Source organism: Stenella coeruleoalba (genome assembly GCF_951394435.1).
Source record: "Stenella coeruleoalba genome assembly, chromosome: 1".
In the NCBI taxonomy this organism is placed as follows: Eukaryota; Metazoa; Chordata; class Mammalia; order Artiodactyla; family Delphinidae; genus Stenella; species Stenella coeruleoalba.
In genome coordinates, this window is record NC_137169.1 from 171,253,845 (window position 1) to 171,281,770 (window position 27,926).

General features: G+C 36.3%; 2 protein-coding genes across 5 annotated transcripts in view; one reads left to right on the forward strand and one right to left on the reverse strand.

Annotated features, from left to right (window-relative positions):
- The window catches only part of TPR (translocated promoter region, nuclear basket protein), a 65,326-nt gene extending 57,657 nt beyond the window's left edge, over positions 1-7,669 (forward strand). For 3 of the 4 annotated variants that reach the window (XM_079925916.1, XM_079925917.1, XM_079925918.1), the window contains exons 47-52: positions 582-688; positions 1,931-2,026; positions 2,167-2,323; positions 4,010-4,128; positions 6,759-6,854; positions 7,478-7,669. In XM_079925916.1, the coding sequence (XP_079782042.1) occupies positions 582-688; positions 1,931-2,026; positions 2,167-2,323; positions 4,010-4,128; positions 6,759-6,854; positions 7,478-7,533 (631 nt within the window). In that variant the 3' untranslated portion in view covers positions 7,534-7,669. Of the gene's footprint in view, positions 1-581; positions 689-1,930; positions 2,027-2,166; positions 2,324-4,009; positions 4,129-6,758; positions 6,855-7,477 lie in introns of those variants that run through there. The other variant, XR_013829007.1, reaches the window with a different exon arrangement.
- A 62-nt stretch (positions 7,670-7,731) lies between these two features.
- On the reverse strand, positions 7,732-27,874 carry PRG4 (proteoglycan 4; the record flags this gene model as incomplete). The annotated part of the gene is made up of 10 exons (XM_079942778.1): positions 7,732-7,829; positions 8,624-8,749; positions 9,222-9,419; positions 9,876-10,032; positions 10,309-10,445; positions 10,989-11,066; positions 11,639-13,324; positions 23,372-23,491; positions 24,791-24,913; positions 27,799-27,874. 10 exons carry the CDS (start codon positions 27,872-27,874, stop codon positions 7,732-7,734), a joined length of 2,799 nt encoding a protein of 932 aa, XP_079798904.1.
- Positions 27,875-27,926: the final 52 nt, after the last annotated feature.

Sequence of the window (27,926 nt, forward strand, 5' to 3'; positions counted from 1 at the left end):
ATGCTATTTTATATCCTGGATTATGGGCAGAAAGATGGATGGTAGTGTTATTAGGTCAGCGAGAAAACAAATTTCTAGCCATCTAATATTAAAGTTTTTTTCTAGACCTTGGGAGCCACCTAGTGAATTCTTTCAGATAAGAAATGGGCTCGAGAGGTGACCTGATTTATCTATGACTAAACGTTGAAAACTGAGACAAAACTTTTTTCATGACTTTATTCTTTTTTTGTTACATTTCGTGTTCAGTTTATGTTGCTTTCAATATATCTACGTAGGGATTTCTAGCAGATTCAAGAAATGTGAGGTGTAGTTCAGGACAGCTGAAAGCTATTTATGTATAAATCATGTATATATAGATCACATAATATGAATCACACGATTTATATTGTTGCTAAATTCTTGACAACTGATATTTTGAAAATATTTTCATAAATGAGAATTCCTTTATCAACTTTATTTTCAAACTGTTTTCTTCCTACTTTGTTTATGCTTATTCTTCCTTCTTCCTATAGTCTTTCCATCATTGCAGTTTAAACAAGGTAACTTTAAGTGTCATCTTAAATTAATTTTTGTCTGTTTAGTTCCCCACAGGTTGCTGGTGTTCCTAGATTCCGTTTTGGGCCACCTGAAGATATGCCACAAACGAGTTCTAGTCACTCTGATCTTGGCCAACTTGCTTCTCAAGGAGGTAAATCGCTAAATAAAAGCTTAGCTCTCCTGGATTTGCATGTATTTTGATAATAAGCTGTTCTGACATGATTTTTTTTTTAAGTGAGCAAATATTAATGTAAAAAAGTCTATATCTAAATAAACCTTATCCTAATTTATGGAAGAAGCTATAATATATTTACTGCTTATTAAGCACTGCCTTACATATTAGTCTTTCCAACAAAATTTTCAGTTCTTTGGGCATAATGACTAGCTTTTACATTTGTATCTCTTTTGGCTTTTAATATAGTATCAGGAGTATCTGTTGTGCTAATAAATATACCTAGGTACTAACCAGCCATTTGAAAGTTGTTGGAAGGAATACAGCATATTTTTTGTTTAGTTTGACATTTGACATTCCTAGTTAAGTGTATAAAACTAGTTAGATATTTTCCATTAACATTAAAAATAAGAAAAATAAAATGTTAAAAAAACGTGGAATAAAATGACCCCTAACATAACCAATAGCAGTTGGTTATTTGGACATGAATTGTGCTATTTCTGGAATTAATTACCTTTTAATCATTGGTTGGCATTCATAGAACCCGCTATATTTCTGGGAAGCAATTATGGCATTTTGTAAGTGAATAGGGAATGCATACTGTTTTAATAACAAGCCCAAAACAAAGATTAATCTGCAGCCCTCGTGTAAGTCATGCAATACATCTTAGTCCCTGGTGGTTTAGGATGTGAGGTCTAACACTGCTTCCCTCTACCAATATGAAATTGTGAGTTGACTTCAGAGGAATTCACAATTTTATGTGGCTTTATTATAGGACACTTCCAAGACTTGGAAGTCAGATCTAGGCTTAAATTGGAATGCTACCAGTTTACTAGTAACTTTGGGAAAGTTAATTAATCTCTTTGAAATTCAGTTTCTTTAGCGAAAAGGAGACTAATAATACCTTGCTGTTTTGGTGTAGAGTAGATTCAAACACAGTACCTAGTTCATAGTTGGGCACTCAGTAAAGTTAGCTTGTACAAAACTTATAAGAGCATTTTAGCTGTTTTTTATTTAGGGTTACTTAAATTAGTGTTAGGGAGCTTAAAGGAAACATTTAAATTGTATTTACATTTTTGAGGGGTTGATTTTTGCTTGATGGGCTAATTGTGGGCTCCAACAAATTTGTGTGTCTCCACTGATTAGTTTTTTTCTTTTAGATGTCTGGGATATTGACAATATTTTGTTCTTTCAATCATTAATATTCAGAATTGTCTTTAGGTTTGGGAATGTATGAAACACCCCTCTTCCTAGCTCACGAAGAGGAGTCAGGTGGCCGAAGCGTTCCCACTACTCCTCTGCAAGTAGCAGCCCCGGGTAGGTATCAAAGGCAGATCAATAGATTATGTGTTATAATGGTAAAATGGAAACCTGTGATATATCTTCTAGCTAAAAATTAGAGAAACCACAAAGTTGTTAAAGTTTTCATTGCTTTTCTGGTCTTTCATTTTTTCAAGTGACTGTATTTACTGAGAGTACCACCTCTGATGCTTCAGAGCATGCTTCTCAGTCTGTTCCAATGGTGACAACATCCACTGGCACTTTATCCACAACAAATGAAACAGCAACAGGTGATGATGGAGATGAAGTATTTGTGGAGGCAGAATCTGAAGGGTAAATGTTTACCGTGTAATTTTTGCTTGCTTAAACTTGTCAGACTTTTACATTTTTTTTTTTAAGCCAGGAAGCAACAGTCTCTTGAGCTGTGTTTTCAATAGCATCCTGTTACAAAAGTAAACCAAGCCATATATTTTGGAAAACTAATATTTGCACAAAATATCATATTTTAAGACTTAAGACATTGTTATTACAGAAGACAAATAATTTTTTAAAAGGTTCTCTCCTTGAAAATTGCATGATGCATTCTAGAACAAAGTATTCTTTAGAATCACCCTTCCATTAATATCGCTGCTTGAACTTTTCCCCAAGAAAGAAGGCTTTCTGTGAAAATTAGGAAATATTAGGAAATGACTCAATTTTCCATTTAGTAGTGGGCTCTCAAGCAAACCTCACCTATTTTTTATTTACGTGCATTTAGAACTTGGTCTGAAACACTAACTTGTTAAAAATCAGAAATCTTCAAGACCTGACTGTTTTTAGCACATCAGTTATAAACAAAGTTTAACAAAAGAAGTATTTCATAACAAATCATCTGGGCTTTTTTAAACCAAAGGAGGTGGAGTAATTTAATGGAAAGAACCATTGGACAGTGGTTTTGGAGAAGTTTAACTTTCAAGGTGGAACCTGATTCTTCATAAAATAAAAAAAGTTGGACTGCTTCATAGTCAGAAGCATAGCTATAAGTAGAACCCAGATTTCCTAGGTAGAGCTCAGAGGTTTTGTTTTATTTAGCAACATTTTCTTAGTGTAATTACAGGCCAACTCTAGTATATAAGAAAAAAGGCAGGTCTATTATTATGCCTCTAACACAGTGCTGCTTAATTTGGGGAAAGTTACAGATCCTGCTGAAAATACTAGCTGCCTTTAATTCCATACCATGTATGCAGGTCCCTTTATATATGTCATTTCTAAACCACACAGTGTCTCTGCAAAGTATTATCTCCGTTTTACAAATGAGAAAGCTCAGACTCTGAACATTAAAATAACTTGCGTAGGCTGCACTTCACCAGTTCTTCTCAACTTTAGCAGAGTCATGAGAGTTATCTTTCAGGTACATTGTTATTAATAAGTGTACTAAAGTTTGCAGACGATAAAAACTGGAACAGATTCAAGTTATTCTTGTACTCTTATCTCCCTCACTTGCTTTTTGATGTACTTTCTTGAATGGGAGAGAGAGAGAGAAAAATGGAGTTATAGCTTTGAGCCAGGAATTCACCTACCCTAGCCTGTCTCATCTAGGCTAGAGCCCATGGTGAAATAGTGGTATATTACTAATAGTTGTAACCGTTGTGAATTATTTTAGTACTCTGCTTTCCTAGAAAGTTGTTTTGTGATGTATCAAAATCTGGATAATATATCTGTTGTGAATATCAAGAATGTGAACATCTTTTGTCAAAAAGAAAAAACAACAACAGCAAAAGAGAGGAAAAAGCAAAAATTAAAATTGAAACATGTCCTAGTGAGAAAAGGAGTGAGGAAAACGGAGCTTGAGCTCTCTTTTCCCCTGCCTTTTAAAAAAAATGTATGGTTACCAATATCAGAGACTGCAGTTTTGAGTTGGAGGGGAGCTCTGGGTTATTTAAATGGTAGACTATCGAAAAATAAAGTTTGGGAAAAATTTAGGATACATTCTAGGATCAGTTTTGTATTTTCTAATCAATTTTTGTTTTCCTTTCTTAGTATTAGTTCAGAAGCAGGCCTCGAAATTGATAGCCAGCAGGAGGAAGAGCCTGTTCAGGCATCTGATGAGTCAGATCTTCCTTCCACCAGCCAGGACCCTCCTTCCAGTTCTTCTGTAGGTAAGTTCCTGCTCTTGACTACAGTACAGCTTTTATACATCAAACTTGTTTGCAAAAGATCCTGCTCTGTTAGTTACAATTGATAATTCTTTTTTCCTTGACTTTTAAAATGCTTCATTTAAAAGAGAAATTTTATTTTATTAAAAGGAACTTGGCTTATATTAATGGGAATTGGTTACATTAGAGGTGCTATAGGGGTTGTGAGGGGTGGGTTATTAGGAGAGAAGCTAAGGAGTAGTACTCCAGGCCTCCTGCCTGTGTTTAAACCAGAGCAGCTCCTTTTTTATTTCTTCTGCATATTAGGTTCTACATGAGATTTGGTATGGAGGGTTGAGGGTTGGGAGGCCTGTTGCTTCAAAAAAAAAAAAAAAAAATTGAAATTTACTGATATAAATAGTTTTAAAGTTTGGTTTTTCATGTTTTTGAAGTTAACTTTGAAAAGGGCTATTTTATGTATCTTTCTTGCAATAAAAATTAATTCTGCAGGACCTTTTAAAAATTAATTAACATTCATTGAGCACTTACTGTATGTCAGACAGTATTCTAAGCCCTTTACCTATATTTACTCGCTTAATTCTCACACCAACCCAACATGGTAAGCACGCATACCCATTTCATAGTAATGGAAACTGAGTCACAAAAGGTTGAAAAATTCCTTCCAAGTCACATAGTGAGTAAATAATGGGCAAGCCAGGATGCAAACTCAAGAAGTTCGACTCCAGAGACTCCACTCTTAAACAGTATACTACACTAGCTTATCTATCTCAAAGTTTTTAGGTAGGGAATTACTTTTATTATTGAAGAAATACATACTCAGTCATCCTCTCTGATTGTTTTCATTTTAAATGGTTTATAGCAGTAATCCTCAAACTCTGTCGTAGAACCTTCAGGTTTTATGGAAGACCTGCTCAGTTACTACTTTTTTCAATCATGGAACTTTCCTATCTCAAGATATATTCTCCCTTTTAGACGCTTTTCTGTGACACATCAACCTATAGCCAACATCCCCAGGTTCAGATCCTGTATCTGCCTTTTAACAGCTAGTAACTTTAAATCTCTGCTCATTTCATTGTGAAATATGGGCATTCATAGCTCATCTTGCAGTCAAGATTTAAAATAATGTATGTAAATTATATCTCAATGCTTTACACACAGTAAGAAAGCCCCAAAAAATTGTAGCTGTCATAGTTACTAGTAAAACAGTAATATTATTAATAATACAATACAATAACTGAAGTTCTGTGCCTCCAGTTATATCCTGATGTCCCATGAGAATTGTCTTTCCTCAGCAGGAGAATTGGTACTAGCTATATCTTATCAGAGCTTGCATAAGAAAATATGGTTCTTGTTCCCTTTTACAGTATAATATGAAATTAGGGTGTTCTTAAATTTATTTGACAACATAAAATACTAAACCTCCCCATCTAAGCAATTATCCATTTGGTCCCCAAATACTTAAGTGCCCACCGAGTGCCAGGCAATTTCACAAAAACATTACTAAGAAAATGGTATTTAAGGAAAGACCTGAAAGAGGTAAGGGAGCAAAGCTGTGCAGCTATTCAGGGGAAGGTGTTCCAGGATGAGAGAAATAGTAGATGCAAAGTCCATAAGGCAGCGGTGTGATGTGTTCAGGGTCAGCAAGGAGGCCTTTGTGGCTGGAGCACAGTAAGGACAGAGAGAGACTAGCAGGAGGTAACAGGGTGGGGGAGGAAAGATCTAGGAGACCATTGGAATTTCTTTGGCTTTCATGGATGTAGCAGGTTTTTGGAGGGCTTCAAACAGAGTGGTAACATGATCTGCTTTAAAGACTTAACAGTATCAGTTTTGCTGCTGTGTAGAGAAGAGACTGAAAGTGAGTAATGGACAAACAAAGAGAAAGTTTGGAGGATATTGCAATAATTCAAGGTAAAAATGATGTTTTAGACAGGATGGTAGAGTCAAGGTCGTGAGAAGTAGTCAGATTTGGGATATATATTTAAATTAGAGCTTGCGGGCTTCCCTGGTGGCACAGTGGTTGAGAATCTGCTTGCCGATGCAGGGGACATGGGTTCGTGCCCTGGTCCAGGAAGATCCCATATGCCGCGGAGTGGCTAGGCCCGTGAGCCATGGCCGCTGAGCCTGCGCATCCGGAGCCTGTGCTGCGCAACGGGAGAGGCCACAACAGTGAGAGGCCCGCGTACCGCAAAATAAATAAATAAATAAATAAAAATAAATTAGAGCTTGCAAGATTTTCTAATGATTGGATTGGGGACATCTGGAAAAGAGAAGAGTCAGATATGACTCATGTTATATTGTAATGGACTGTTGTTTCCTGAGGGATGTGGTATTTTGTTTCCCATTGTATTCCCCAACCCCTAGCACAGTGTCTGATAAATGGATAGGCACCAAGTACATATTTATTATTAAATTAGTAGAGTGAATGAATGAAAAAAGTCAAAAAGAACTTTTTTCTTAACTTTTTACCTTTTCTGTTTGTTAAATGTCCCTTGTTAAAAAAACAACATTTAAATATTGAAAGCAATGGGCACCTCTGCATTTTATCCATGCATTCATTTAGTAATTAGTTTTTGTCACTATAACTGCTTTCTTGTTTATTAACTTGCTTTCTTGTATATTAATGCTTTTCTTAGATACCAGCAGTAGTCAGCCAAAGCCTTTCAGACGAGTAAGACTTCAGACAACATTGAGACAAGGTGTCCGTGGTCGTCAGTTTAACAGACAGAGAGGTAAATTTCTAACATATTGATCACGTGATAGGATGTAGGATAGTAATAAATGGAATGAGTTTTCTAATCCTTAAGCCTCCAATGTGTATCTAGTTTTTTTAAAACGTTCCAAGGGTTGATTAAATAAGTATACATTGAGCATATGATGTTTACTAATCTGTAAACATCTTGCAGACAAGTTTGTATACCATAGGTATATCATGAATATGTGCTTACATTTTGTTTTTATTCATTTCTTCCTTAAATTCATGGTATAATCTGGAAAAGCTAAACTGTTATAGTGCTATGTAGATGTAACTACTTGTTACATCTCTGCCTATTGTTGTTATACTTTTTATACAGCAGAATAAAGCTTTGTGACTTGTTTAGCTAGTAAAAGAAATGTAAAATTTCAATATCTCTGTTTTCCAATGTAACTGTTAGAGATTGCATTCATGTAATAAAACATTAATCTGATTGTTGTAAGTTCCATTGAAGATGTGACATATCTAACAGCTTTTTGTCTACATGCCTGCACACTTGATCTTGAAAATTTTTATAATGAACTAGGGTAAGTGAATACTCTAGTTTTGAGCTAACTTTTTAAAAGATGCATTCAGTTTAATTCTTTTTCTCTCTTATAGGTATGAGCCATGCAATGGGAGGGAGAGGAGGAATAAATAGAGGAAATATTAATTAAGTGTTCTATAAACTATAATAACTGTGAATAAGCTAGTCAAATCTGTTTTAGTGTAATGATTGTCGAGTTGAAAAACATTTTTGTATTTAAATTGGTATGCTTATATCAACATTCTTTATTAATAAAATGTGTTTCAGTGTCAAAATTTATCATTCTTTTCTTCATTTTAGTTAGTCGATTCTTCCTTTGCCCATCAGTCTAAGGACAGTTGTACCAGACATTAGATAAGGTCTGTCCAGAACGAGTAGTAATGCCTCTTGCTGTTCTAGTTGGCACATCGATGTTATAGTATTCATCTAAACAGAAGAGAAGTCACTTTTTCAATTAAAAAGAAACAAAACACTTGAACTTAAAAATAGTTTATATTTATTATTATACTCAAAGACAGTATTTATCATTTTAATATCAGAAATGTATTAATTAATTTGAACTTTCTGACAAAGAGAAAAACAATTGCCTTGACTGACCTTTCACCATCTTTCAATAAAATTAGGTTTAACTCTGCTTTTTCAAAGTAAGAATTTGAGAAAACCGAGTTAGTTTAAAAAATAATTCATTTGGGTTTTATTCTTTTTGGGGGGGGGTTTATTCTTTAAAAAAATACATTCTGATGACATTTATATAGGCAGAAGAACTTATATTTTTATGGATTTTTCAAGGAAAAATATCCCAGGTAATATAATTTTGTTAATAAAATTAGTTTCTCAGCAACTTCTTTCTGATCTTACAGACTGTGTAATGATGTAAATCAGTACAGCTTCGTGGCAAACAAGACCTCTGTTAAATGCCACAGATAATAGAAGTAAAATATTGTTTTCAGTAGCGGTTTTACTCAATTAATTGGATGTTTCTTCGTAATAGGCTTTAATCTCATGAATGATAGGGCAGAAATGAATTGCAATCCATTCAATTTAATTGAAAGTAAAGCAAAAATCTGAACTTTCTCTTCAGAATAATTAGAATAAGTGATGTAATTTAATTTCTCACCTTCAGTCACCATTGAACACTTGTTTTTGCTTTGAATTTATTCATGTTTCAGAGATTAGAGACCATCTTCAGAAAGCTATTAAGATTTTACTTAATAACTTACCTTTAGAAAAGGCATAGTAATCGTAGCCATCAGGTTTTCTGATGTTGGGCAGTGATATAGCTGAAGTAACCACATTTGGAAGTCCTCTCCACAGTGTACTCACTTTAACTTCATTATGGAGCCAACCTGCAGATGACACTTTAAAGGTATCAGATTGAAAGGCAATGTACTGTATTGGAAAAAGCAGCTGTTCGAGTCAAACAGACCTGGGTTTTAATCCCAGTTTGGTCACTCAGTAGCTCTGTTACCTTGGGTGAGTTAACTTCAATGCCTCAGCTTTTGCTATCTCTGATATGGTACAAATATCTACCTTTTAGGACTGTTTTAAGGATTACAGATTTGGATTTAATGTTCTTGGTTAATGGTATTATAATTAACAAGCCTGAATAAATTGCCTTTCTTAGCCACAAAGAAAAAAGTATTGATCTTTGGTCATTCATTGAAGCAAATTGATGTTTTGCATCAATTTATTATTATTAGAATAATACTAAGTATTAGGGTTATATGGTCAGTATTTATATTTAATAAGCCATACTCTGTAAGAAACTATTACATCTACTTCATGTGTAAGAATTTTTAACACAGTAAAAAATATTACCTTTGTCTTGATAAGTGACTCTGATAGGTGAATAGTGAATTCTGATGGTGTGTGTTTGAGAAGGCTCTATAGCACGTTCAAATCGACGTGTCCTGATCTGTGTCGTTTCTCCATACACTGGATAACTTATAGCAGGCTTTCTTCTAGTACACGTTTGGGTGGGTTCCTGTTTATAAGTATACTGCTGAATTCTGCCACCTATGATGAATTAGAAAATCACGTACAATATGAAAATTAATTTTAATTCCCCAAAGAGATGGAAAAGAGCTTTTACAAGGTAGAGGAAACAATGTTTTTCATAAAGTATGTCCAGACATTAATAATGGTTATTAGTCAAGGTATTATAAAAATAACTAAATCTCGAAGTACTTGTGAATAAAGCCAACAAATTGCATAGTTATATATTTAACTTTGAAAATAAATGACATTCTTTATATCAATGTCCTGAAAACTCATGAAGTTGTGATTTGCATGTTGAGAGAGCTAAATACTTCTTACTGCCCTTTTTATTTTTTAATTGAAAATACTTGATTCTAGCCATTAAAGATATCTTTTGACAGTAAACCCTATAATAAATGGAAATATTGAATAAAATTTTCCTGGCAGATCACTCCTTAAAAGTTTTTTTAATTTTGTCAATTATGTAACACATACCTCTCTTGAAAAAATACACAGATTCAGGTCTGTTCTTGTATTTAGCTATTGTGAGAGCTGCCACTATTTTTCCATTTAGTCCTCCAAATCCTTTGGAAATTAGTTTGGGATACCCTGCATCTTTTATATCATTGGTGAAACGCCAGTACTGAGAATCCTGGTAATTAAAAAGAGGAAATGATGTGAACAGCTTTTTTAAAAGGTTAAAAAGGAAAAAAAAGGTTAGGAACTCATTCTTAGATTTAAGTATAGGGAGAAAGTTTTAACTTAGTTAAGTATTTGAATAAGTTGACAATGTTACCAAATTGTTAACTATTTATTAAATTTTAATGATAGTTTATTAAAATATGGAGACCCTTCTGAAGTGGAGGTTAAATTGTCATAATAAAGAATAACTATTTGCTGATTTCTCTCACAAAGATATTTTTCTTACCTTAAAGAAGAAAGTTTTTCCTTCACAGTTGCATCTAGTAAAAACAGTATCAATGGGGGAGGGAATGCCCCAAACTTCAGTAATTTTACGAGGTGGAGATGGTGGACTGAATGCATTTAGCATCCAGAAATAATGACCTAAAATTGAAAGTGATGATCAGCCTACAAACTGAATCCCAGAAGAAATCAAAATGAAATCTTTTAAAAACAGTTTATCATAAAGAAGCAGATTGAATGTGTTAACAAGCATTCTATGATGTTTAGTCAGAATTTTTAGTACTAATACAGAAGGTAGTATTTGAACATTTCTGAGAGTAGATATTTCTCAAGTCTGAAATTTAGCATAACTTAAAATATTTTAGTTTCCCAGCTTCTCTAGGAAGAGCCTTCTGGCTTTGTGATTTACAGAAAATGACTTATCTCTCATTTTCTTTACCTGTTAGCATTAAGGAGTTATAATTAAATAACTTTATTTTGTTTGTTACTTTACTATGTCCAGTTTTGTTAATCCAATATTTTGGTATTTACCCTCAGGTCCTTATAATACTGTGTGAGGTAAGTTCATCAATCAGGTTTCCCTCCAGGAAGCTCAGCCCAAACTTGTACTCTCCCATGACTCTTGCTCTCATAAGCACCAAGAAAAAAACAAGGGGCAGAAAAAGAAATGTGTGCAAAACTCACCTCGAAATGCAACTAATGTCCCATTGCGCAAAGTAGTCAGTCCATCTACCGGCTTACCGTTGCATAAATTAGTCTCATCTAAAACAAATTAACACAAATTAAGCCAATATAAAAATGAGAAAAGTGTTCCGTTCTTTTCAAAATAGAACCCACTGGGTTCTATTTCCTCTGTTCACCCTTTCCTAAGCTCTTGAAGAGTATAATTTGAGGTACATGTATTTCAGAGGTGAAAAAGTGATATATTTCATAGTTGTTTTACTTAAAGGTGATATTATTCAAAAGTGTTATATAAAAATAAATTATGAACTGGAATGGGTAAGGGTACCTGATCTTCTAAATTAGACAAGTATTGGATATTCGATCTCAACGTGAAATTCTGTTTCTCAATTCTGATTGCCCTGTGGAATTGGTTTGGAAAACAATATTGCAGATTTTTGCAATCCTAGGTTATTACTTGATTTTCCAAATAACAAAATAAACTTACTGTGATTACCCCTCTGCTTACCTGTAGAGAAGATGTAAAACTTCACAAGTTCAGGGTTCTAAATAATATATATCAATAGAATAATACTAAATCAGGGCATCCTGGTTCAGAAAGATTTAAGTTAACATTGTCAATTTTAAACATGAAAGTAACTGATTCATATTACCTGAAAACACAGGGTTGATGCCAATGCCTTGACTGGGTCCTCTCCCTATGAAATCAGTGCCTGGAATAACTATAGGAGTTAACACAGGGGGCCTAGGAATCATCATCTGAGGTTTTTCTCCTTCAGTAGCATCTGCATCTTCATTCTTTGGATTTACTTCGATTATTTCTGAGTTGGGAGTTTGGTTAGGGCTGGTGGTGGTTTGGAGCGTGGCTTCTGCTAAAGAGGTAGGGTTTGATTTAGGCATTGCTGATGTCATCTTTGGGGGAGTTGGTGTAGTCTTCGGTTTTCTCACTTTAGGTGTTTTTGTCTTTTTGGTACAAGTGAGCTTTTTGGGTGCTTTGGTTGGTTTTTGGGGTTTAGGAGTTGTCACTTGAGCGTTAGTAGCTGTACCTTTTGGTATAGCTGTTGTTGGTTCAGGTTTGCTTGTAGTCTCTTCAGTTGTCTTTTTTGTTGCTGTCATTACTTTGGGTGCAAGAGTTGTTGCTTTAAGAGTAATTTTGGATGATGCCATGGTATCAGTTGTGTCTTGTTCTGTGGCCTTGTCTTTAGCTGTTGTAGTCATTTCAGGTTTGGTCACTTTAGGAGCCTTGGTTGTAGGTACAGCAGGCTCCTTGGGACTGTTTTCAAGAGTCTTTGGTGTGGGTTCTACAGGAAACTCAGGAGTTGATTCAACAGGGCCCTTAGGAGTAGTGGGAGGCTCCATGGTGATAGTTGAAGGAGAGGCCTCTGAGGTGGTTGGAGCAGGTGTATTAGGAGAACTTGGAGTAGATTCCTTGGGGGTGGCAGAAGCTGGCTCCTTGGGGGTGGTGGGAGCAGGCACCTTGGTGGTGGTGGGAGCTGGCTCTTTGGTGGTGATGGGTGTAGGTTCCTTGGTGGTGGGGGCTAGCTCTTTGGGGGTGGTGGGAGCTTGCTCCTTGGTGGTGGTGGGAGCTGGCTCTTTCGTGGTGATGGGTGTAGATTCCTTGGTGGTGGGAGCTGGCTCCCTGGGGGTGGTGGGAGCTGGCTCTTTGGTGGTGGTGGGTGTAGATTCCTTGGTGGTGGGAGCTGGTTCCTTGGTGGTGGTGGGTGTAGATGCCTTGGTGGTGGGAGCGGGCTTCTTGGTGGTGGTGGGTGTAGATGCCTTGGTGGTGGGAGCTGGCTCCTTGGTGGTGGTGGGTGTAGATTCCTTGGTGGTGGGAGCTGGCTCCTTGGTGGTGGTAGGTGTAGATTCCTTGGTGGTGGGATCTGGCTCTTTGGGAGAGGTGAGAGCAGGGGATTTGCTTATAGTTTCAGCTTTGAGTGTAGATGTAGCAGGAACTTCAGATGTGGGTGCAAAGTCTTTAGTAGATGTTTTCTCTGCATTTTGTGTCTCTTTAGCTGAAGTAGTCTTCTCTTTTGCAGTAGTTGAAGTCTGTTTATTTGTTGTAGAAGTCTCTTTAGTTTCATCTGTTGTCTCCTTATTGGCTGTCAAAGGCATCTCTTTAGTTGTGTCAGAATTAGGTGGAATACTGGGTTTAGAAAGTATTGGTTTTACTATTGTAATCTTGGGAGTTGTGGTAAATTTATTACGTTGAGTGGTGGGAATGTTAGGAGTTGGGGTGAGCTTGAAATCACCATTGTCCGGTCCACTTCCAGCTTCATCTATTACTGGTGGTTCTGGGGTAGGTTTCGTTTTAGGGGTTCTTTTCTTCTTGTTTTCTTTTGCTAGTGAAAAAAATATACGTCTTTTATTTTTGTATAGTTTTTTTTCTTTAATACTGACATAAAGATGCCATCCTTATCACTGACTAGCTGTGTTGTCTCTAGGCAAATTGCTAATTTCTAACATGTCTGTTAATTTACTGTAAAATGATAAATGCTCAACCTATCTTATTGGGCTATTTTAGGGAATGAATGGGATAAGGGGTGAAAAACACAAGTAAAACTCAATAGAATATATGGAAGCAAGTGGCAACTTTGAAATGATCAATATCAATAACACTAATTCTACTCTTTATGTCAGTGTTCTTTGCCTGTCACTTTCTCAACTCTTCTTATTCCTTATTGCTTGTTGCCACTTCCTTCCTACTGGAAACCTAGTTCCAACATCTTTTAGACTCACTGCACCAATTCCCTCAGAGGCCTCTATAACTACATCCAAGGAATCTGTTCCAGTCACCCCCATGGTTCCTGCTTAGGCCTGTTTCTGTGCACATGGCTTTTAACTGCTTTCTTTCCTCTACCTGGATAAACTCAGCAGTCTCGGGATACAGAGAGGAGATTAGGATGCCATGGCAGCAAAAGGACCCTGTTTAACAGGATTTCCCCTAGCAGCTACCCCATAGGTGACATACAGAGCCCAAGAGGCACATCACTGAGATGAGCTCCGTTTAGCAAACACTTCTATTGTGTGCAAGACTCTCTGGATAACTCAAAGATTAAATATCTGGCTATTCAGCTGGAAAGAAGGCTTCAGGGAAATAACCACCCAGGAAATGAGTTCTTCAAAACTCCAGTATCCAAAATCCAGTATTTCCTGGAGAAGGAGAATGTACTTTAGAAATCCAGGAAATAATAAAAAAGCAGAACAAAGGGAATCTCTTTTTAGGAGGTAATAGCAAATTCTGTAGTTTCTCTACTACAGAAAAATTAGCCAGATATGACAGATAATTTATTAGGAAAATAATAAAGAGGATCTGTAAAATGTGGATAATAATATTGCCTTTCTCAGAAAGGTATGAGAATTTAATGGGTTAGCATTTTAAAACACTTAAGGAAGTATATAAAAGTTAAATAAAATAAATCTGGGGAAGGAGAAATGAAAAGACAAGATAGAGGAAAGAGAAGAAAGCGATGATATCAGGTAGACAGGACTTGAAATAGAAAACTTAATAGTCATCTCTGGTGCCATCCTGTGGTTCTACAGTTGCTTCTATAGTATCTTCTTCCTTTGCTTTATAGAGTGGTTTCCTAGCTGCTTGGCACTAATTTCCTATAGGAAATTTTCACTGGTATCTTCTAAAGTAATTTTTATGAAGTTACATACCCCCCCAAATATTGAAATGTCCTCAAATCATTCTACCCACACGCCTTACTTTTAGGTCATTATTGTTAACATGGCATTGATATAGTCACTGATCTTTATCAATGCTCAAACCTTTGGGTTTCTTCTTTAACTCTTAGCAGCTGAATTTTTGGAAAACTTGATTTTCCGAAAAGTTGAGGAAGAGGAGGAGGAAGACTTGATTTTCAGAAACAGAATGTTCTATAAATAAAAAGTTGATCACACCAACTGTGATTTAAAGCAAAAAAGAACTGCCAGTTCAAATACAACAAAAAATGCTATTTATTGATCTACAAATGTCTGGGTTCTGCTTTTGTTTTATCAGTACTATGAGCAACAGCTCTTGTAAATGTCAGTTAAAAGCAAGGCACCTGAGCTTGTCACAGATAACTAGCGGTATAACTATATAACTTTCTCTCAACTTCCCCATATCTTACAGAATCAAATTGTTCTGCAAACAAAATCATGGCTTTTTTTTTGTTTCTTTTTAAACAGTAAGACTTGTTTCTTCTGATTATTTTAACCTAGTCCCATACTGAGTTTGGTAAATAAGGAAAATAAATAACTGAGCATTTATACTTTGGCTTAAACTCTGCCCTAAAACAGGCAGTGTGATGAGCCTTTAATGACTCAGAAGATCACCCTGTACTATGAGGAGTCTTATAAAAGTCCACCTACAGGTTATTTCATCTCAGAAACCTCCTTTTTTTACATCTGTCATCTTCCTACCTTCTGTTATTTCCTCTGATTCTATAACTTTCTTAGTCTTCTTGCTTGATGATTTGGGTGAACGTTTGGTTGTTGATTTGATGGTCTGAGTTGTTCCTGGAGGTGGAGGTGCAGACTTTGAAGGTGGTGGTGATGCAGGACTGTGCACTGAGACCAGGCAAGATGGGTCAGTTAACTTCTTGTTCATATTCATCAGCAACTCTAACTGAAAGGCACTGATGCATCTGGCTTCAAGAGTAAATGCTGGTGAAAACCTGTATAGGCAGGCTCTTGGCCCAACACCAACTACTCCAAGCTATCTGAAGATGCATTGCTACAAAAAAAAAAATTGGTTCTCAAATTGTAAATTATGATGGGGAGCAAAGGCTCAGGAGTCAGAAGACTTCTAGTTCTAGACCTACAAGGGTCTATCGTGACCTTGGGCAAATGGGCAAACCCTCCTGAACCCCTCTTGCCTGCAAACAGAGGTGTTTCTTCTAGATGATTTCTGAAGGTATTTGCCTGCCTAAAAAATATGAGCTCTATACTTTGTGCCAGCCTCCTGTGATATCAAAATAATCACTGCATGTGGTTGACAGATGTTTGTGCTCTCGAGAAGATAAATATAAAAATTACATTTTCCTGTTTTCATATTCATTTAAATCAAATGATACCAATTTACGTTTCTTTTTTTCTTTTTGTTAATTACAAAAGTTCTACATAAATATTAACTCATGGAAGAATTTCACACATTCACATTATGCTTTCCTCAAAATGTATTGCCCCTCTCCAAGATAAACAGCTTAGTGGTTTGATGTGTATCTTTTTAACCTACATGGAACATGTTTTGACCATTAGGAACCAGAAGAAAAGAAGGACTTCTGAAAGATAAGAAAGCAGAGAACGGGGTAGGGGGAAGCACTCTGGGTAGAGGACAGTGGTGATAAATCCTCCTGCTCTTACCAAACTTCTCCTCAGAACTCTGTTTTTGCAATCTGCATGAACTGACCACCATACCTTTCCCTCTTTCTCCTCCCACCCCACAAAAACACCAGGTACCTCAACTCAAGAAACAGTTTTATCACATTCTAACTAGTGATCTTGAGCAAACTATTTAACTTCTTGGATTGTTTTCTCACCCATATTCAGAGGCACTTGACTGCTTCAATTCTTGAAGTGTTATGACTTTGAGATATATAGATGCCTACAACTGGTATCTATAGCAATCTTAAGTACGTGTTCCCTTGTGGCACAGTAGTAAAGAATCCGCCTGCCAATGCAGGAGACATGGGATGGAGCCCTGGTCCGGGAAGAACCCACATGCTGTGGAGCAACTAAGCCCATGCGACACGACTACTGAGCCCACGTTCCACAACTGCTGAAGCCCACACACCTAGAGCCTGTGCTCTGCAACAAGAGAAGCCACTGCAATGAGAAGCCCACTCACTGACACAAAGAGCAGCCCCTGCTCACCACAACTGGAGAAAGCCCGCATGCAGCAAAGAACACCCAACACAGCCAAAAATAAATTAATTAATTAAAAAAAAAAAAAAAGACGGGTGAGATGCAAGATAGTTTGATTGCTACTTTTTTTTAATGAAATACTAAGAAGAACTACAATCCTGCAGCCTAGGGAACAAAAACCACATTCACAGAAAGACAGACAAGATGAAAAGTCAGAGGGCTATGTACCAGATGAAGGAAAAAGATAAAACCCCAGAAAAACTAAAGGAAGTGGACATAGGCAAACTTCCAGAAAAAGAATTCAGAATAATGATAGTGAAGATGATCCAGGACCTCGGAAAAAGAATGGAGGCAAAGATCGAGAACATGCAAGAAATGTTTAACAAAGACCTAGAAGAATTAAAGAGCAAACAAACAGAGATAAACAATACAATAACTGAAATGAAAACTACACCAGAAGAAATCAATAGCAGAATAACTGACGCAGAAGAATAGAAAAGTGACCTGGAAGCCAGAATGGTGGAATTCACTGCTGCGGAACAGAATAAAGAAAAAAGAATGAAAAGAAATGAAGACAGCCTAAGAGACCTCTGGGACAACATTAAATGCAACAGCATTCGCATTATAGGGGTCCCAGAAGGAGAAGAGAGAGAGAAAGGACTGGAGAAAATATGTGAAGAGATTATAGTCAAAAACTTCCCTAACATGGGAAAGGAAATAGCCACCCAAGTCCAGGAAGCACAGAGTCCCATAGAGGAGAAACACATAATAATCAAACTGGCAAAAATTAAAGACAAAGAAAAAGTATTAAAAGCAGCGAGGGAAAAACAACAAATAACATACAAGGGAACTCCCATAAGGTTAACAGCTGATTTCTCAGCAGAAACTGTACAAGCCAGAAGGGAGTGGCATGATATACTTCAAGTGATGAAAGGGAAAAACCTACAAGCAAGATTACTCTAGCCGGCAAGGATCACATTCAGATTTGATGGAGAAATCAAAAGCTTTACAGACACACAAAAGCTAAGAGAATTCACCGCCACCAAACCAGCTCTACAACAAATGCTAAAGGAACTTTTCTAAGTGGGAAACACAACAGAAGAAGGGACCTACAAAAACAAACCCAAAACAATTAAGAAAACGGTCATAAGAGCACACACATCGATAATTACCGTAAACGTGAATGGATTAAATGCTCCAACCAAAAGACACAGGCTTGCTGAATGGATACAAAAACAAGACCCATATATATGCTGTCTACAAGAGACCCATTTCAGACCTAGGGACACATACAGACTGAGTGTGAGGGGATAGAAAAAGATATTCCATGCAAATGGAAATCAAAAGAAAGCTGGAGTAGCTATACTCATATCAGATAAAATAGACTTTAAAATAAAAAAATGCTACAAGAGACAAGGAAGGACACTACATAATGATCAAGGGATCAATCCAAGAAGAAAATAAAACAATTATAAATATATATGCACCCAATATAAGAGCACCTCAATACATAAGGCAACTGCTAACAGCTATGAAAGAGGAAATCAACAGTAACACAATAACAGTGGGGGATGTTAACACCTCACTTACACCAATGGACAGATCATCCAAAATGAAAATGAATAAGGAAAGAGATGCTTTAAATGACACAATAGACCAGATAGATATAATTGATGTTTATAGGACATTCCATCCAAAAACAGCAGACTACACGTTCTTCTCAAGTGTGCATGGAACATTCTCCAGGATAGATCACATCTTGGGTCACAAATCAAGCCTCAGTAAATTTAAGAAAATTGACATCATATCAAGCATCTTTTCTGACCACAACGCTATAAGATTAGAAATCAATTACAGGGGAAAAAACGTAAAAAACACGAACACATGGAGGCTACACAATGTGTTACTAAACAACCAAGAGATCACTGAAGAAATCAAAAAGGATATCAAAAAATACCTAGAGACAAATGACAATGAAAACACGATGATCCAAAACCTATGGGATGCAGCAAAAGCAGTTCTAAGAGGGAAGTTTATAGCTATACAAGCCTACCTTGAGAAACAAGAAAAATCTCAAATAAACAATCTAACCTTACACCTAAAGGAACTAGAGAAAGAAGAACAAACAAAAGCCAAAGTTAATAGAAGGAAAGAAATCATAAAGATCAGAGCAGAAATAAATGAAATAGAAACAAAGAAAAAAATAACAAAGATAAAAAAACTAAAAGCTGGTTCTTTGAAAAGATAAACAAAATTGATCAACCATTAACCAGACTCATCAAGAAAAAGAGGGAGAGGACCCAAATCAATAAAATAAGCAAGGAAAAAGGAGAAGTTACAACAGACACTGCAGAAATACAAAGCATCCTAAGAGACTACTACAAGCAACTCTATGCCAATAAAATGGACAACCTGGAAGAAATGGACAAATTCTTAGAAAGCCATAAACTTCCAAGACTGAACCAGGAAGAAATAGAAAATATGAACAGCCCAATCACAAACAGTGATTAAAATTCTTGAAACAGTGATTAAAATTCTTCCAACAAACAAAAGTCCAGGACCAGATGGCTTCACAGGGGAATTCTATCAAACATTTAGAGAAGAGCTAACACCCAACCTTCTCAAACTCTTCCAAAAAATTGCAGAGGAAGGAACACTCCCAAACTCATTCTATGAGGCCACCATCACCCTGATTCCAAAACCAGAAAAAGATACTACAAAAGAAGAAAATTACAGATCAATATCACTCATGAATATAGATGCAAAAATCCTCAACAAAATTCTAGCAAAGAGAATCCAGCAACACATTAAAAGGATCATACACCATGATCAAGTGGGATTTATCCCAGGGATGCAAGGATTCCTCAATATACGCAAATCAATCAATGCGATACACCATATTAACAAATTGAAGAATAAAAACCATATGATTATCTCAATAGATGCAGAAAAAGCTTTTGACAAAATTCAACACCGATTTATGATAAAAACTCTCCAGAAAGTGGGCATAGAGCGAACCTACCTCAACATAATAAAGGCCATGTATGACAAACCTACAGCAAACATCATTCTCAATGGTGATAAACTAAAAGAATTTCCTCTGAGATCAGGAACGTGACAAGGATATCCACTCTCACCACTATTATTCAACATAGGTTTGGAAGTCCTAGCCACGTCAATCAGAGAAGAAAAAGAAATAAAAGGAATACAAATTGGAAAAGAAGAAGTAAAACTGTCACTTTTTGCAGATGACATGATACTATACATAGAGAACTCTAAAAATGCCACCAGAAAACTACTACTAGAGCTAATCAATGAATTTGGTAAAGTTGCAGGATACAAAATTAATGCACAGAAATCTCTTGCTTTCCTATACATTAACAATGAAAAATGTGAAAGAGAAATTAAGGAAACACTCCCATTTACCATTGCAACAAAAAGAATAAAATACCTAGGAATAAACCTACCTAGGGAGACAAAAGTCCTGTATGCAGAAAACTATAAGACACATGTAAGAAATTAAAGATGATACCAGCAGATGGAGAGGTATACCATATTCTTGGATTGGAAGAATCAATATTGTGAAAATGTCTATACTACCCAAAGCAATCTACTGATTCAATGCAATCCCTATCAAATTACCAATGGCATTTTTTACGGAACTAGAACAAAAAATCTTAAAATTTGTATGGAGACACAAAAGTCCCCGAATAGCCAAAGCAGTCTTGAGGGAAAAAAATGGAGCTGGAGGAATCAGACTCCCTGACTTCAGACTATACTACAGAGCTACAGTAATCAAGACAGTATGGTACTGGCACAAAAACAGAAACATAGATTAATGGAACAAGATAGAAAGCCCAGAGGTAAACCCATGCACCTATGGTCAACTAATCTATGACAAAGCAGGCAAGGATATACAATGGAGAAAAGACAGTCTCTTCAATATGTGGTGCTGGGAAAACTGGACAGCTACATGTAAAGGAATGAACTTAGAACACTCCCTAACACCATACACAAAAATAAACTCAGAATGGATTCGAGACCTAAATGTAAGACCGGACGGTATAAAACTCTTAGAGGAAAACATAGGAAGGGCACTCTTTGACATGAATCACAGCAAGATCTTTTTTGATCCACCTCCTAGAGTAATGGAAATAAAAACAAAAATAAACACATGGGACCTAATGAAACTTCAAAGCTTTTGCACAGCAAAGGAAACCATAAACAAGACAAAAAGACAACCCTCAGAATGGGAGAAAATATTTGCAAACGAATCAATGGACAAAGGATTAATCTCCAAAATATATAAACAGCTCCTGCAGCTCAATATTAAAAAAACAAACAACCCAATCCAAAAATGGGCCAAAGACCTAAATAGATATTTCTCCAAAGAAGACATACAGATGGCCAAGAAGCACATGAAAAGCTGCTCAACATCATTAATTATTAGAGAAATGCACATCAAAACTACATTGAGGTATCACCTCACACCAGTTAGAATGGGCATCATCAGAAAATCTACAAACAACAAATGCTGGAGAGGGTGTGGAGAAAACGGAACCCTCTTGCACTGTTGGTGGGAATGTAATTTGATACAGCCACTATGAAGAACAGTATGGAGGTTCCATAAAAAACTAAAAATAGAATTACCATATGATCCAGCAATCCCACTACTGGGCATACACCCAGAGAAAACCATAATTCAAAAAGACACATGCACCCCAATGTTCTTTGCAGCACCTTTTACAATAGCCAGGTCATGAAAGCAACCTAAATGCCCATTGACAGACAAATGGATAAAGAATTTGTGATACATATATACAATGGAATATTTCTCAGCCATAAAAAGGATCAAAATTGGGTCATTTGTAGAGACGTGGATGGATCTAGCGACTGTCATACAGAGTGAAGTAAGTCAGAAAGAGAAAAACAAATATCGTATATTAACACATATATGTGGAATCTAGAAAAATGGGACAAATAAACTGGTTTTCAGGGCAGAAATTGAGACACAGATGTAGAGAACAAACGTATGGACACGAAGGGGGGAAAGCTGCGGGGGGGGGGTGGTGGTGTGATGAATTGAGAGTTTGGGATTGACATATATACACTAATATGTATAAAATTGATGACTAATAAGAACCTGCTGTATAAAAAAATATGTAAAATAAAATTTAAAAGAAAATAAATAAAAATGAAGTACTGAAGATCTAGTTGATGCCTTCATTTTCAGTTGGACCCTGACTATCTCTGTGAATTCTGTAAATGATGCACTACCTTCATCAATTTTTTATCCTTGAGTTTTACAAAAACCTCAAGTAATCTGACCCACCACTTGGTAGCATAAACTATTGTCTTTATTAACATGTTCTCTCAATGCTTTGTCATTCTCTAACCATCTTCCCTCCCTATCCATTCTCTGCCCAAAATAAATTCTTAGTTTTTTTGTCTCACAGCCAAAACAACTATCAGAGTGATGAGTAAATATGGAACACTCATCTCATGTGTCCTTCTGAAAGCTGTAGGAACTCTGAACTCTGCGATTTTGATTACAGGGGGTTGTCTCCATTATTTTTGGAATGCTCTCCAATGAAAACATTGAAGAGTTAAGAAATATTCCTTAACTATGCTGATTAATAGTTTTCCACCCTATTTCTCCACTGTTTGAAAGAAGCAGAAGGTGCAGCCTTGTTTAAATAAAATAAGATTATGCAAGCAATGCTTATTTTCACTTTTACCCCCATAAATATTCTTGTTTTAACAGAGTAGGATTTAAGAACAAACATTTGGTAAAAGAAAGGAATTCATTATTTAAGTACATTGTTTAAAGTCCTTTTTTTTTTTTTTTTTTTTTTTGGTAAATCTGGAGGGTTTTATTATGGCCTCAAGAGTACTCCTTCAGGACCAAAACCAGAGAAGAGGATTTTAAAATGGAACTACCTATTTTTATTGACTCCTTCACACACAGGCATTTAGATAGAGACTACTGAGAGGACTGTAGAGATCAGAAGGGGAATACAATGGACAGTTAGCTTCTTGGTTTGCCTATCAACTTAGTGCTTTAAACTGACTCAAATTTACTAGTTCAAAGAAGCTGGACGTGTTGATTCTGTCCCCAAATATACACTCAAAAACATTGAGAGCAAAAGCACAGATAGCTCAAAGGACAGTTGACTTTGTGGGGTCATCACCATAGGATTAGACAAGAAATCATCAAATGAGCTGCTTACTGTTGATTTAACCTGAAATTGAACCACACCTGGAGGAGAAAATCATGTATACCCAGCCCCTATCCTCTCCATTACTCAACCTGCAATCACTTGCACTCCTGGAGCCTGGCTGAGCCAGGGAGTGCTTTAGAAGAAGCATTCCTTCTTTAATTCATCTTGGTGAAACAAAATTAATATGAAATAGCATATATGTTAGTAAAATCACGACCTGAGTTGTACCGCATGTTAAGACATTATCAGTGAAGCTAAGACAGGTGCACAGATCTGGCTGTACTGAGAGGCAATGATTGGTACTGAGATGCTTACCTTTTTCACAAAAACTGTCATAATCGGAACAACACTTGCCGTACTTCTTACATTCTGAGTCACAGTCACACGCCCTCCCTCTTGAAAAGGACTCGAAGCAGCGGCCTTTACAGGAAAACTCTACCCAGAGCAAAACAAAACATTATGGATTATTGGTTACACAATCAGTCATGCCCATGTACTGATAGCCATTTCCCACCCTATAGCTGACTAGAGTTCCAAAAGTGCGTAGCTAAGTCTTTTATTTGGAATTTGGAAGATAGGTGGTTTCCCAAGTGGAGACAGCCCTGGTCAAGAAAGAAATATGGTGACTAAGGAAAATTTTCTTGCCCTTCAAGGCTCCAAGAGACAGCCCAATGCTGTCTGAGTCATTTCATGTATGGACAGTGGAAAATTGGGAAATGCCTAAAGAGGTAAGTACACTTCATATGAATTCCCACCATTCTCTCCTTTTGATACTGCTACTTTTTAAGTAGATTTTTGTCAATTGAGCATGCATATTCTACAACAATATATTCTAAAGAGCTGGCTTAATATAAATAGTCACTCTTTAGGCTCAAAAATCATTTATAATACAGAAATCTTTGTGATGACAAACTGGGTATGGTGTAGAGTTGAAAGATTTCAGCCTAATCCCATGATATGGACTATATAAGAAACCTGCTCACTTCCAAAACAGCCTTGGTTAAAGCCATGATGATTTACCCAGGCCTATTTGAAATAATTTCCTTACTCAACAAACAAATTGTACAACAATATATTTATCAACTTCACATGCAAATTCTGAAGCAAATATAACTTTGAGCCACTTTTAATTATAACTTTCATAAATTAAATATGAAATGTTTGCACATTAACAAGAAAGTGGTTCAAAGTATGTTTAAATGAAGTATCATAATTTAAAATTCATACCCTTTGGGATGTAACTGAAATTCATCATTATACACTCATTATTAAAAACTTTTAAAGTGTCTTTTTCAGGTAATTTAGAAACATATTAATAACAAAAAGTTAAACAGCAAGATTATTTTATGTCCATGAATTTTTTGATGAAGCTATTCAAGGGCTCCATCCCTAAGCAATTACCTCTCTGGTTAATAGCAAAGAATTACTCATTACTATTTACTTAATGATTCCTGAGTCATAGTATTGTCTCTATTTAAAACAAGACATGATACTTGGCACTAGTCAGTAACCTTGTGCAAGTGACAGACTTCCAGGCTCCCCTTAACCTCCCCCAGTGATCACAAGCTTTGACACCACCCTCAGGCACAGCACGCTGCAGCATTTACACAAGGGAAGGGAAAGGCACTTCAGCACAGAGACGTGAAATAGTGTGACAACAGCATTGCAGGGGGTGCAAGGAGACTCTCACAGGACATGTGCTTGACAGACGAGACACCAGCTCTCAGGACTTACCTACAGCGCAGACTTTCTTGAAGTCAGGGCAGCACTCCATGTAGTGTTGACAGTTATAATCACAGTTGCAGATGGCATCTCTAGAATACCCTTCCCCACATCTCCCTGCACAGCTTGATAAATCTAAAATTATACAATACTAGTGTAAACAGGGCCAAGCCACTTTGTAAAAAGGAAGAAATCTAGGGAGGAGGACAAAGCTGCTTGATGAGGCAGAATTTTATCAATTGGAAAGGTTGGGAATGATGGTTAGCAATGGGTCCAGGTGACTTTTGCCTGGTCTCCTAGGTGACCTTGATCATGCCATTTTATTCATTACTAGACTGAGAAGATAAATGCACTTTTGAAAATCAGGCTGAATAATGGCTTTGCACAAAAGAGGATGGTATTCCTGGAGGAGGGCTGGCAGCTACAGCTCTACTGATACTGCTACTAGGATGATGACTATTTGCCATTTACTGAGCATCTCTGTGCTGGGCACTGAGTCATACATTATCTCTAATGCTTATGAAACGTTGCCAGGAGAGTATTAGTAGTCTCTTCTTTAGAGGTAAGAAAGCTGAAACACGGAAATTTTAATAACTTGCTCAAGGGCACCCAGCTACTTAATAACTCCAGTATATATGTATTACAGGTCAATTAACACCTATTAATCATTCATAGTGGACTTCCCTGGTGGCGCAGTGGTTAAGAATCCTCCTGCCAATGCAGGGGACATGGGTTTGAGCCCTGGTCTGGGAAGATCCCACATGCCTCGGAGCAACTAAGCCCGTGCGCCACAACTACTGAGCCTGCGCTCTATAGCCTGCGAGCCACAACTACTGAAGCCTGCGCACCTAGAGCCCGTGCTCTGCAACAAGAGAAGCCACCGCAATGAGAAGCCCGCGCACCGCAACCAAGAGTAGCCCCCACTCGACACAACTAGAGAAAGCCTGGGCACAGCAACAAAGACCCAACGCAGCCAAAAATAAAATAAATAAATCTTAAAAAATCATTCATAGTGACCTCTTTCACTCTTAGAAGTGTCTTAATTTGCATAGTAAATTACATCGTCATCCTATGTAAACAGCCCACCTAGAATTTGAACTCTGATATATCTGATTCTGATACCCAAACTTGTCCTGATCACATTGCCTCTCATTTCTGATCATACGTTTACAGCAAGCTAGTCATGCCAGCACAAACTTTCCTAGGCCCCTGCTCCTCTCATGGGTGGGGATAACTGGGTGCTATAAGTGTTGGGGAAGTCAGATGCTTACGACCACCACTAAACAGAGTACCAAATAGGTGACTCCTGAAAAGCATCTGGACTTGAATAAAGGTCATGAACAGAGTTATTTTGGGTAAAACAAAACAAAAACAAAATTTTTTAAGTCATTTAGAAAACACCTTGAAAACCTCCCTGAAAGATAACCTCAGAAATGTAACAACTGAATCCATCTCTGGAATAGAAACTGGCAGGTGCAATGTCCTAAATCCATAGAGGGACGCAGAAGCACACTGAGAAATTACTCAAAATAATGAGTCCAGGAAAGTTAAAGTCTTAATATGCAAATAAAACAGTAAACATTAGGACAATTTTCAGAACTTTTTACATACACATGTGCACAATACATACAAAAATGCATATCATATATAGTATATGTATATAAATACATATATATAAAGAAAAAAGAATGGGAAGAGGCTGAGAACGCAAGAAAAGCAGACAAGACAACATCAAAAGGTTATTCTTTTATAACTAGCAGATTTCTGAAATAGGAAGTCAATCATCTTTACAGGAAAATTTATTTCCATAGATTTAATGGCTGTCCTATTTTATTGATGTTGATTTTAACAACTAATTTTAATTTCATTTATTTAAAGGAGAGTAAAACTGTTCTAGTGAACAGCCAATTGTATCACAGAGGAGAGGTAGCTTAGGAAATGCACCCAGTGTTATGAACCTTGTAATATTATTCTGAGAGAGCAGAGGGTTTGGATACACCCTGGTATTCGTCATTCCTGATTAAATATTTATGTTTTCTTTCATGCGTTTTTCCACCTTATCTAAGTGATTCTGAAACTATGTCCATGGCAGGCAGCTATCTCACATGCTCAGGCTTATTTAATTATTTTACTGGAAATGTAAACAATGCCATAACAGTCATGCACCTTGATTTTTCTTCTCTCAGATTTTGCTTATCAGAGAAAAAGAAAAAAAGAAAAGGACATTGTAAAGCAACCATACTCCAATAAAAATTAATTTAAAAAAAAAACAATAACTTGAACCAAAAAAAAAAATGAAAAGGAAACAAAAATCCAAAGCTTGGTGTTATTGTTAAGTAATTTATCTTGTGATGCTAGAGACTTCTGTTAAGGTGATTACACTGAATGTACCTTAAAATTCTCTAAAAATGAATAACAAGAACTGTTCATCCAGGACTAACTCTGTTTTGGGATGGCTGTGAATGGTTCAATATTATAATATAAAATGACATTCATACCTGTGTAAATTTATATCTGGATGAACAGTCCTTATAAGAAAGAAGGCGCATTTTCAAGATTAATAAAATGTCATTTGAAACATTGTAAATGTTCATTGTAATATATCGACATGATGCCATAATTTATTTGATGTAAAAGATTAAATTTCTTTGTAAACATGTAGGAAAAAATTATATGCTATATACATATTGTTCATTTCAGTTAATCTGATGATATTTTATCATTTCAGCATAGTTTTATTGTGTAAGTGTCTATATTTTTTTAAAACCTTTGGGAGAACTATAGGAATAATTAGTACAAAAATTATTCCATTGAAAAGCTCAAAACTTCTTGAAAAACTTCATAATACAAAATGCTTATAAATATGCTATATATTCTATACATAATTTTAAGGTTTTATTATGTATTAAACTCAAACAAATATACGTTTTTAGAAATCTATTTCTTTTGTTGTCATAAAAGTCAGAACTGAATGATTAGCAATAGTTGTTAAATGAAAGTATTTTTGATGGTTAAGTTACCTTGAGAAGAAACTTGCTGAATCAAGAAAACAGAAAGCAGCAACAAAAAGTAAATGGGAAGTATTTTCCTCTCCATAGTTGTTTTCGGGTACTGAACCCTTGCTGAAAAGAAAAAAGTATCAGAAAAC